Source organism: Ciona robusta, chromosome 6 (assembly GCF_009617815.1).
Source record: "Ciona robusta chromosome 6, ASM961781v2".
In the NCBI taxonomy this organism is placed as follows: Eukaryota; Metazoa; Chordata; class Ascidiacea; order Phlebobranchia; family Cionidae; genus Ciona; species Ciona robusta.
In genome coordinates this window covers 1159760-1172032 of record NC_143240.1, presented here as the reverse complement: position 1 = coordinate 1172032, position 12273 = coordinate 1159760, and the positions used below count along the sequence as shown (strand labels likewise).

At 35.3% G+C, this 12273-nt stretch overlaps 1 protein-coding gene and 2 long non-coding RNA genes across 3 annotated transcripts; 1 reads left to right on the top strand and 2 right to left on the bottom strand.

Moving 5' to 3' along the window:
* Positions 1 to 888: 888 nt before the first annotated feature.
* Positions 889 to 12216, bottom strand: LOC149734704 (uncharacterized). The gene is made up of 11 exons (XM_089880114.1): positions 12062 to 12216; positions 11796 to 11957; positions 10759 to 10883; positions 10165 to 10238; positions 9366 to 9513; positions 8587 to 8660; positions 7972 to 8112; positions 7346 to 7450; positions 6492 to 6654; positions 6007 to 6273; positions 889 to 2031 (listed from the first exon to the last, which is right to left on the bottom strand). Exons 3-11 carry the CDS (start codon positions 10870 to 10872, stop codon positions 1579 to 1581), a joined length of 1539 nt encoding a protein of 512 aa, XP_089736240.1. The 5' UTR covers positions 10873 to 10883; positions 11796 to 11957; positions 12062 to 12216; the 3' UTR covers positions 889 to 1578.
* LOC149734706 (uncharacterized) lies at positions 3113 to 3984 on the top strand. The gene is made up of 2 exons (XR_016385203.1): positions 3113 to 3449; positions 3522 to 3984. It is a non-coding gene; the product is annotated as an uncharacterized LOC149734706 (long non-coding RNA).
* On the bottom strand, positions 3546 to 4300 carry LOC149734705 (uncharacterized). The gene is made up of 2 exons (XR_016385204.1): positions 4162 to 4300; positions 3546 to 3854 (listed from the first exon to the last, which is right to left on the bottom strand). It is a non-coding gene; the product is annotated as an uncharacterized LOC149734705 (long non-coding RNA).
* Positions 12217 to 12273: the final 57 nt, after the last annotated feature.

The window sequence follows — 12273 nt, the reverse complement described above, 5'->3', positions numbered from 1 at the left end:
GTAATAAACTGTTATGTAACTTGCTTTCTCCTAGCTTGGCCAGAAAATGACAGTCATTATAACACAGGTGTTCTGTTTCAGACACTTCGTTCAAGCTTACGAGTTAGCACTGATAAGGACTACTGGGTTGGAGAAATCGCCCTAAAGTTTCTTGCTCAAGAAACATACGTTTTGTCAACAAAAGTAGCACCGCCAAGCCCCAAAACCTTTATCCCAAAGTCGAGCAGAGCCCACAAGGTGTATATGAAACAGATAACCCAAAAAGTTACATACGTGGTAACTCGTAAGCTGGCACGAGGTGTATGAAACAGAACACCTGTGATATAAAGATTGTCGTTTTCCGGCCACGCGAGAATAAAGCAAGTTACATTCATTTACCAGCGACATCTGTAGTAGGCCGTGTACCTAGGCACGACCGCTTAACCACACCCGAAAATACTGGACGACCACTCAATAAACTTTCAGTTAATAGAGATTCCACAGCGGCGTTTTGGCTACATACGAACACTATATTATTTATCTAAAGTATTACGACTAGGGTCGGCATAGGAGCTTGCGTATATGTAATAGGTTTTTCAGTACCACGAAATCTGTTGTGGCTGTGTACAGGTACCGTAAAATATACCAAAATTCTGCTTAGAACAGACAGTGAATGATTTTTGCCAAGACGCTATAAAAATGCAACTAACGTTTTTAGTCCAGACACTATGAATTCTGCAATCAAAAACTTAATCCAGAATTTGTACCCTATGCTTAAAATTTTAGTCCAGACACTATAAACCAGGTACCTTAAAATCTAGTCCAGAAACTATAAAAAGGCACCTGTGATTTTAGGTCAGACACTATAAAACAGTTTTCTTGTACCACAGTAAAAAATAAACGCCAGAATTCAACAAACAGATTTTAATAGTCGAAAATTCGACCTAGTAGCAAGGGTTAGTAAAAATAAGCGGGCAGTGCCCTGGAGTTATCTACATAACATTTTGTACAAAGGTTCAAGTGTAAAAATAGTCCTTTTGATATTTTTATGCTGTTTTAGTCCAATTTTACATTTTTATGGTAATTTACGTGCAAAAAGTTTCAAGTTGCCAAAAGTATTTTTTTATGAATTTAAGTTTTATGTTGCCATAAATATTTTTTTTATGGATGTAATAGTTAAATTGCACCGTTTGGAAAAGGGTTATAAGACTGTTAAGCAAATTTGTAAAACCTTTTAGGATACATATAACTGAGCCTTTTTTAGTATGAATAAGCAGACAGTACTGCCAATACAGATATTTTAGGCAGTGAACATTTAGCACTCAATTAGACAGAAGAAAAATCTAAAACTGTCGTTATTTACAGCAAATGGCACAATTTTTGAAATACAAAACTGCAACTTTAGTGCATGATAGTTGAAAACAAATCCAGTAACTTTTTACTGTGCTAACTTCAAATACACTGGGCTACATACATAATAGATCTATTTTTTTTAAAAAAAAGGCGTTAAAAAATTAGAATATGATTCTCGCTTGGTATAAAAATATACCATTAAACATTATTGTTAGCACCTTAGCCTATATCTCAAAACTAGACTTTTTATGGGAAATTAAGCCTAGGAATTGATGTGTTTCCACTGTCCCACTGCCATCTTAAAGCGGCTTGATTAATTGTGGATGTGCCTGGATCTTTCCCTGAAGCGGATGTACTCGTCGGCTGGGAGAGTATGATCCCTGGAGCAGAGGAATCAGCTGTAATGATCTGGGAGCTGGATGTTGGATGCTCAGAAGAGGAGGTTTGATGGAACGTCACATCTTCAATGCTGATTTGATCGCCCTGATTTGTGGAGTAGAGGACATCCGGAAGTTTGTATTCTCCATCTTCGCGTGTGACGAAGACTGTATTCTCGTTTTCGGAGATGACGGTCTCCTGTTTTACTTGAATGGTGTCCCCGTCGGTCATGGTTTGGCCCTGTATCCCCATCTGCTGCTCGTCGTGTGATATACGAGCTCTTTTTGCTGGTTGTTGGTTTTGGTTACCGACTATGTTAACCTATATAAAGATTAAATAAATGAATGTAACTTAGTTTGTGGTCGGAAAACGACAGTCATTATAACATGGGTGTTCTGTTTCAAACACCTCGTGCTAGCTTATGAGTTACCATGTATGTTACTTTGTGGGCAGGGGCGTATACAAGAGGGGGGTCACGGGGGTCCGGACCCCCCCCCTTTGAATATTATTTAAAATTTTTTTTTTTTTTTGTAAAATTGTTTTTTTTTTTCTTTAATCTAAAGTTCCACTATTTTTGTGTTAATATTTTTACCCGGGGTTAGTATAAGGTGCTTAATCACGTGTAAAAAACTAGGGATGGGCCGAATCAGGATTCCATCAATTCGGCGTTATTCGATGCATTTTTTATTATGCAATCGAATCCGAATATGCGTGGTTGAATACGTGGGATTCGAGTTTGTAACAAAACCTAGTTCAAACAAATTCGTTCGTTAGGAATTTACTCTTGGAAAGTCAGGAACAGCAGCACCTGCGAGTTACTGAGTGGCATGTGTGTCCGCGTTTGATTTCGTAATTAAAGGCGAAAAATTGTAAAACTACTCATACTTTAATATTGCAAAATCTTTTGTAACAATTATAAATAATTTTTTTTACATGAATTCTACATGTTGCAGCACTGCAATTCACGAAACTCGTGTCTTGTGCGGTCTCTCTGATCGTAAACCACATGTTCGTTTGATCGGAAACCACGTGTTCTGTGCGATTTTGATTAGCGGCTCCTTCCGACTAAAACCGAACGTGTTCGCGTGCGCCTTTTCTCCTTAAAGAGTCCGGCCCACGGTTCTCATGGTTGCGCAGTTTTTTGCATAAGAATAAAGTTTTATGTCTACTGATGCTAAATTAACAGCCAGTTTGTGAAAATTCGCTTTAATTTAAAAGTTATAAACGTTTAAAAAATCAAATTTCAAAGTTGTAAAAAACGTCACTCGCGGGCACTGTGACGTCACAATGCAATATTTCGTTTATGGGGAAAACCCGGCCTATCAGCGATTTATCGTTTATTGGTGCAGTTTTGATAGATAAGCAAATCAAAACGTTTTTTAAGGTATTAACAGTACTTATGGCTTTAGCAACTTATTGGAAACTATTTCCTAGGGATCCGTGTATAACCACACAAAATAGCCTACCAAGCTTAGTGGAGAATTCGTGACTTTCTAGGGTTCAGATTTTAAATTTTTTTTCTTTTTTCCCTACATGGCATAGACTATATTTATATCTGTATTTAAAGTTACCATATAGGAGTTTACCATAAGCCGAGTAATCATGCCTGATAGGTGTTGTGTTTAAAATAGCAAGACAAGAATGACTAAAGTAATAATAAGTATATATATATAGGTGTGTGTGTTTTCATTTTCAAAAGGAAGAGCGGGGCTTAGAAAAAAGCAAGCAACATTACATTGGTATGCGGGTCATCTCATATTCGTAGTGCACATTTTACTTCAGGTAGTTTTACTATGATATGTTCTCATTAGGATATGCAAGGAAACTTGTTCGGATCAAGTAAGTAGCATTTATTTGGAGAGCGCAGAAGAACAGATCCACCATCTGGTACAAGCATTCTTTATTCAAAACAATGAAAATAATCCAATACTTAAATATGTACTTCTAGTAATGTTGAATGTACTTAATTTAAAACAACATAACTCTTGCATGAATTACATTTAGTATAAAACAAGACCATTCAAAACTGAATGATGAAATATTCTTGCAAATGTTGTTGAACTGTCACTATAATGTTGTTCGCTTATACTTTTGATCAGTAATGATGGAACCTTTCTGTTTTCCTTTTCCAGTCATTCCGGTACCTATCGAACAAAGTTCTGATCAGCTGTGTAATGATACTGTCTAAACAAAATAAACACCATAAACATGTGATTGACCAACTTTTTGGTATGAAGGCCAACAAATCAACAATAAATACTATACTAGAGTAAATTGATTTCACTAAATTTGTATTCCATGCTCAGGTCTCAGTCAAGAATATCATATTTGCAACACATATCTGTTTACACAAATTTCAACAAATTCAGGAAAAAAGACAGTGCAAACTTTAACCAACAGACTTATTAAATGTCACATTTTTTTAATAAATGCTATTCTTGGTCAACCCACCAAATTGTGTTGTTGATTTGCTCAGCTTCACTTATTTTCCATGGTCTTGGCCTGTCTACTTCCCCAACACTTGCTGGAAGTACAGGTTCAAACTGGAAAGGCTCAATATCTATTGCTAGTGGACTAGGATCTTCACTTATGTCACTTCATTAGATGAAATACTTCTACCTGACTATACATCACACACTGACACTTTTACATTATTGTTAACTGACAAATTTAAATAGCGTAATACTGTAATACACTTACAAACATTTTAAAAAATATTAATTTTAAACTAAAATTAGGCCACGGCAATACCTACGCATATTTCTTAATTTAAAAGTAACAGAAAATGCTATGTCGACGGTACACTCTGTTTTGCTGCAAACAGCAAAGCCTAAATCAGCTGATCGATTAGAAAAGATCGTGACGTAATTTACGTCATAGTGCCCGCGAGTGACGCAACAATAGGCGAATTTTTTGGCACTTTTTAAAACGTTTTTTTGGCCAAACTAAATATTTTTTTCACAAAAAATTACCACAGATAGTATTTATTAAGTGTAAATTTTCATTTAAAGCCAACTTGTATGAGCGTGGTCCAGACTCTTTAATGGCGTCGTTAGCGCTCGGGCCCAGGCCATTATTAACTGTTAACAGAAGCATATTAATAAAACTATAACGATTTGCACGTTTTACATGCCTGGCTACAGGTGCAATATCATAAAACAAAAAGTGAATTAAATATTTAAATTCAACCGTATTGATGTAGAGACCAGTCGTCAATACAACATTTCACTCTGCCAACTTTGTAATTCTGGATAATATGTAGATGTAATATCGAGTTTAACCTTTCATGGCATGTGGTCAATGATGGTGCATCGCCTTATATCGGCACTCGGCCGGCGTTGATAGACAGGTTTTTAATTAATTTCTCGGCTTGTAGAAAACGCTAAAATAAAACGTTACCAAGAGAAACGATGCTCGATTTGCACCGGTACCTACGCAGCACCATGCGTCAAGATCAGTTTTATTAATGCTTTGGGATGTTGATCTATAACTGTTTCGCATGTGTAGAAATCATGACGTTATCTCATACAATCGACTATCAAAAATTTTGATTGCGGTCGTCTTTGTACCCATTTTTGCTACACACGCTGTGTGTCACACGGTGAGTAGACTTAACTCGATTACGACTTTTTACTGAGGTATAGAAAGTTGGGTACTATCACAAAAAGAACAAGGAAATTCTAACGTGTTTTTTACATCCACGATGTAGCTAATAACGGACGCGTCAATGGACATTATGACGCAATTAACCACATATAAATTGTTGTTACGTCGCAAAATAAGCTTCGCCGTCGTAACCCAATAACATGACAACGTACGTGGTAATTTAAAAATTTAATTAGGTTTGTAAAACGGGGGGGTTTTACAGCAGAAAGGTGGGGGTTTAAGCAAAATTTTTTTTGCGCCTTCGGCGCAAATTAGATAGCCTCCCTTTGAACACATCTATTTGCGCCAGCGTGTGCGTTATTATTTATGCTAGTCAGGGGGGGTTTTTATCGAGCACGTTACGTTTTATACGCATCCATTTTCTAAGCAAAAACTTGCGGACCCCCCCCTTTATAAATTCCTGGATACGCCCCTGTTTGTGGGTGATTATTTTGTATGTTTTTTTAATGGCCAACAACTTAGACAATTCATAAGAGACTTCTGCAATTGCCATTAAGGTGTTCTATTTCATACACATTGTGTTAATGACTAATATTTTCTTCCTGGAAAAAAAATTAAAAACCAAATGCAAAATTCTTCATAAAAATTTGTTCCGAAAAAAATCTAAAAAAGTGATGAATAAGATCTTACTTGCAGAAGATTCTGATCAAAATCCTGCATCCCTCCGCTGGAGGATGGCATTGGGGGAGGAGCAATCCCAAGGGCGGATGCGGTGGCAGATATTGAGAGCTGGAGTTTAGTTTTGCATTCTTCCAGATGCTTTTTGAAGGTGGCTTCTCGCACGTACAACTTTGAACAGCCCGGACAGAGAAAAGGACGGATCTCAGCTTCTTCGTTTACAGTTATGCCCATTCCTGGTACTATATTGGCGGCAGCTGCAGCTTGGTTTATTACATTCTGTGGGGATTTTAAGTTATATAGTAAGGTGGGGGAAGATGGGATACCTTTAGCGCACAATATCTAAATATCCTGATCGTGTTTTAAAAAATTAACAACAGTCTTTGTGGGTCGTGAGGATACGGTTTTATAATTCTTGTTTTTTTACTACTAAATAGGACAAGAAAAAAGTGAAAAGGTGTCCCATTTTCCCCCGCCCTACTATATCTACTACTTACATCCTCAGAGTTACCAGAAGCTGCCTTTTTCGCATTTCCCTTCTTGCCTTTAGATTTGCCAGGTGTATGTCTTGCCACGTGGGACTTGAGATTAGTTAGTTGGGCAAATGATTTACCACAATCCGGCCAGTGACATTTGAATGGTCTAGCTCCTGTTGTTGGCCTATAGAAAAAATATTTAACATATTTAAAACTATAATGTAATGTAACTTGCTTTATTCTCCTTAGAGAGAAATTGACAGTGGTTATAACACGGATGTTCTGTTTCATACACATCAAGCAAGCTTACGAGTTACCACGTATGAAATTTATGGGTGATTGTTTTTTATGTATGGTTGACAATTTATACAACCCATTAGTGACCATTGGGTTGGAGCAATTAAAGTTAAATATCTTGCCAAAGGACATGCACATCCACAATGGTAGCAGCAACATAAATTGTTCAAACATATTTTTAACTGACAATAGTGATATCATTTAATTTAGCAACTAAGTTCTACTCTTTTTTGAAAAAGGGGTAACATTACGATTGAGAACCCTAAGTTTACACCTTAAATGGGTTTTACCATGTTGTTAGTTTCTATACAAACTAGCAGAAACGAAATATATTAGGGTGAGGGTCATGGGAAGATGGGATACGAAAGAGTAGGGTGAGGGAAGATGGGACACTTTTCATTCTATTTTCCCATCCCATTTGGTAGTAAACAAAGAACATTCAAAGATTTATAAAACTGTATCCTCACAACTCCAACATACCAATGTTAATTATTTAGATATAATGTACTAAAGGTGTCCCATCTTTCCCCACAGTACTATATTACATTCGCCGCATTATTCAATGAGGTTTTACTTACTTAGGTTCATGACGTGCTTCATGGCTTTTCAAGTGAGATTGTTGCAAGAAAGCTTTTCCACAGCCTGGCCAGTGGCATTTGTATGGGCGGACACCAGTATGCGTTCTGTGTAGAAAAATAAGAATAACGGGATAAAAAATGAGAAAACAAGATTGATTCTGTTACAAAAAGAGGAAAAAAATGAGTTAAAAAATGAATTAACAAACAGAAAAATAAGAAAATGAGAAAAAGTATTTTTATTTTTTATACAAAAGAGCTATGCCTAAGATAATATGACGAAAACATCTTGTTTTGTGCCCGTTTTTAGTGAAAATAGTCACTTTGTGTATATTTGGAGTTACTACTATGTAAACTACCACTTCCTTTTACAATTAAAATAAGGACTTCCTTATGGCGGTCGTTTTTATTAGGTAGATTAAGGCATATACTCTATATGAACAAAATTTTTAAAAATGATTCGATTTAAAATTAAAACTAGCACATAAATTTTTGCCGGGCAAATCCAAATATGTGATAGGGAATATTTTATGTGAACAAAAAAATCTCTCAAAGTTGTCGAATTATGGCTTAAACTTTTGGGCAGTAAAATTAAGTAAGAAATATGAGATAGAGAGTTAGAATATTACCTGACGTGCTGTTGCACATGAGACAGTTGTTTGAATGAGTTATCACACATAGGGCATTTGTATGGCTTCTGTCCGCTGTGTATTCTCTCATGTTGCTTCAGGTAAAAGTTGGTTGAAAAACCTTTTCCACAAAAGTTACATCTGGAAATAAATGGTACATTATTATGCATGCTTATTCTATACTGTAGGGTAAATACGCCATTGGCGTAACATTATTGTCTGGGATGACATATCAACACAATTTGGGAAACAGGGTAAAATAATATAGCATGGGGGGGGGAGAAGATAGGACACCTTTTCTTTTCTTATTATATATTTTCATTGTATTTTATCGTCCCAATTGGTAGTAAACAAAGATTATTCAAAGAATTATGAAACTGTATCCTCACAACTCCCATAGACCGTTGTTAATTGTTTAAATTATATAGTAGGGTGGGGAAGATAAGACACCTTTTCTTATTATATCTTTTCATTGTATTTTCTCGTTCCATTTGGCAGTTAACAAAGAACACTTGAAGAATTATGAAACCGCATCCTATCGACTCCCATAGAACAATATTAATTGTTTAAAATAATAAAACTCTTTAAATAGTTAAAATTCCAATCAAATTTTACCTGTATGGTTTTCCTTGGTGGTCAGTATGTAAACGAGAATGAACCGTGACCTCACTTTTGTTTGGAAAAGTAATCTGTAACAAATGTAGGTAAATATAAATGACTGAATAAATAGGCGCCAAACCTGGGGTGGCAGGGTAGGCAGGCCTACGCCTACCCTAAAATTTTCTACACTGCATTAATCAGTAAACATTATAACCAATAAATTAAGATTTGTTTTATAGGAATGTGTGTTTAACTATCTCTGCCTCCTTTGCATTTAAAAAAGTTTGGCACCTATACTTCTGGGGTCTGTTGCTACGAAAACATAACAAACAAAGATCAAGTCTAACCAATTGTTTAATAAAATATATATTTCATCTAAATGGCCTAAATGTTTCGTCTAAATGTCTAAATGTTTTATTTAAATTTCGTCTAAATGTTTCATTTAAATAAGAGACTGATGATGCCAATTTAGCAAAAATATGAAATTTGTAGGTAAAAAGAGGCATCAAGGAAAAATTGTGTAGAAAGAAATTACACAGAAAACACTATATATATATATATATAGTAGGGTGGGGGAAGATAGGACACTTTATCATTCTATTTACTGGTTACATTTGGTAGTAAACAAAGAAAATTCAACTAAATATAATTCCGTATTCTCACGACTCCCATAGACCGTTGTTAATTGTATAAAACACAATCAGAATATTTAGACATTCTGCGCTAAATGTGTCCCATCTTCCCCCACCCTACTATATAATCTGAGACAGCAAATAGAAACCAAAATCAAAAACCTGGCAGATCCTACAAGTATAAGAACGGGGTTTGGGCTCAATTGCATCTGGGTTTACAATTCCCATCGGGAGTATCCCGTCTGCAGCCACTGTAACTGTCGTCTCTTTTGGTTTTTCTTCTTCTGCCATTGTAACATGGCTCTGCTGGCTGTAATGAGGAGGATTTAGTATTTAAGTGCTATAAATAATAAAAAAAATTACCCACAAGTAACATACATGGTAACTCGTCAACCTAGGCCTAAATCCTAGTATGCCTCGCTGTATGACCTCACCCATATAAAACACCACAATGACTTTCCAACCCAGTGGTCACTAATGGGTCTTCAAAATTATCAGCAAAACATAAAAACAAAATAAAAATAACCACCCACAAAGTAACATACATGGTAACTAGTAAGCTGGCATGCGGTGTATGAAACAGAACACCTGTGTAATAACGACTGTCGTTTTCCGGCCACGCGAGGATAAAGCAAGTTACATTCATTCATAAATAGGAAGTACTTTGTTCTATACTATGTGTGTAAGGTCCTATACTCCTATAGTGTGGCAAGCCAGGATTGACCAATCACCCTGAAACCCTGTTTGGTACCGCATAAACCTCATCATTATAATGGGTAGTATTTTTTACTATGTGGGTAAGGTCCCAGAGTGTGGCAAGCCATGGGACTTGAGAATTGGGCCAGGATTGGGCCATTACCCCAACACCCAGGGTGCTACTGAATGGACCTAATCAGATTTTGAGGCCTGCCACTTCCCTTGAAGGTCTATTTTTGGGTACAATAAAAATAAGGCATTATACCTGAATGTAATGGACTGGGATGTAGTTTCAGTTGAAATTAATGGAGATGACTTTGGGGGTGGAGAGTCTTGGTCCTGTGTGAATATAATACTTAAATAACCATATACATATATATATATATATATATATATCTTGCAATAGTTCGATATTGAAATAGTCACTTTATGTTTAGGATTTTTACTACATTTAGCAATTTGGCCAATACATTTAACATTTTAAATGAACATAGATTTATTATGTGTTAATTTAAAACAAAAAAGCACGTAGGTATTGGGCCATCTCTGGCCTATTTTATTTTAATGATATAATAAATAATAATATTATATTTATTTACCGCTGCGATTACAGTAACGAAGATTTAGAAATATTTTAAACGAAAAGACAGAATACAGTGACAAAAAAATAGTTGTTAAAACACGCTTACAGTTAAAAATATTCACATTTTTAGTTGGAATAAAAAAGCGTGGTCGCTACACCTAGCAGACAAACAAGCCATTTATGTTTAATTATTATTAAGTTAAACCTTTTAATAGAAACAATTTTATTTTAAAACATGAATGAACAAATATAAAAAGCTAATATAAAGTTATAAACCTGTATAATAATCTGCTGTTGCTGTATAAAGCCATCAATTGAGCTGTGGAGAATACCATTGTCGTTGCCATTCGCCACTTCGGCATTCCAGAAGAAATTATCAGACGAATCCATTTGTGTTGGTGCTGCATTAAATAGGATTTTCATAAAACGTGGTGGATACGTGTGCATTTTTTTAAAGAAATTATTAACTGTGAAATTTTTTTGGCCGACTCTTTGGGAAGGAAATTTTTTAGGGGGGGCATGACAAGATGGTGATAAAAAAACTGCTTTAAAAAAAAGGAAAGAAATTATTTTAGGGGTGTCATGACAAGGGGTCATAACAAGATAAATTTAAGATATATACATATACCTCAAACAAGATAAATAGGGGTATATTGTTAGAAAGTGATGTTGGTACAAGTGCATTTTTTTCATTTTGACAGACTTTTTTTGTGGAAAAAGAAACTGTAATTTTTTGTATTTAATGACTAGTTAACGAAAACTTGAGATAAATAAATCCCAAATAAGAAAAACAAAGAGACATCCTTTTTTAAAGAGTTAAACAAAAAGAGTTGAAAATAAAATTGATTTTCATTAAAAAAAAACAAAGAGATACGCCCTACCATTTTTTTAAGAAATTGGTTTAATTCTGAATCGGTTTACATTTAAACTCTGGCAGAAAGAGCAAATAAATACACACATAAAATAGTTTTGTAGCTAAGAAAAAAATTAATGGGTGTGATGCACCATAGACTGTAATACAATCTAAAAAAATACATAATGTATTCTATAGCCCATTTAAAGTGTGAAAAAAGTAACTAATAAAAATCTATACCCATAAAACATACACACTGTGTTTATTATAAAGTAGTTAAGTGTAAAACAAGGTAAAGCTATTAGAATATTGAAATTCATAGACATTTAAAGTGTGTTTTAAAATACCCAGTAACCTAGACGTTGGTATTGGTGTTGTAACGTGGCGGAATGCATTCTGCGGCTTATTAATTTAATATCTGGATGCAAAAGATTAGAAAAACAAATTTATAAACAAATACCTCCGAGTAAAAAGCTCCTGGATCACAATTCGAACGTTTTCCTTCTTCTTTTAGTCTCTACAAACTGGAGAATATGAAAAAAACAAAACGCCCTTTTTTCCAAACAGATCATCAACTGCCGGTAGAAAAAATGTCCGCCAACCGATCTGCGTCAAGTCTAGACTAAAGAAAAAGGACCTGACGTCACGATTCCAGCGCTTTTTCTAGCGGCTGTATAACTTGTAACGATTCTGTAAACCGCACTCTAGTTAGGTCCAAGCACTTACCGAGCAACGTTGCGAATTTTTAGTTATTTGTTTGTTTAAACACTGTTTATTTGTCCATTAAATACGCAAGTTTATTGAATTCTATTGCGAGGTTCTCTATACTCGCTTCCTGAGCTGCTAAAAGATTATTTTACACAAATCGATCTGATTGGCTGAGACAAAACCACGTGACTGCCTGCGGTCTCTGAATTGGCATACGAGAGAAAAAGGCA

Bases quoted from the DNA above. Each gene is read 5' to 3' on its own strand.
- LOC149734704 (XM_089880114.1), bottom strand. From the start codon at position 10,872: ATGGATTCGTCTGATAATTTCTTCTGGAATGCCGAAGTGGCGAATGGC. The intron at 8,661-9,365 runs GTTTTTGATTTT...CATTTGTTACAG, and splicing joins ATACTTGTAGGATCTGCCAG to ATTACTTTTCCAAACAAAAG. The intron at 2,032-6,006 runs GTAAGATCTTAT...ATCTTTATATAG, and splicing joins TTGATCAGAATCTTCTGCAA to GTTAACATAGTCGGTAACCA.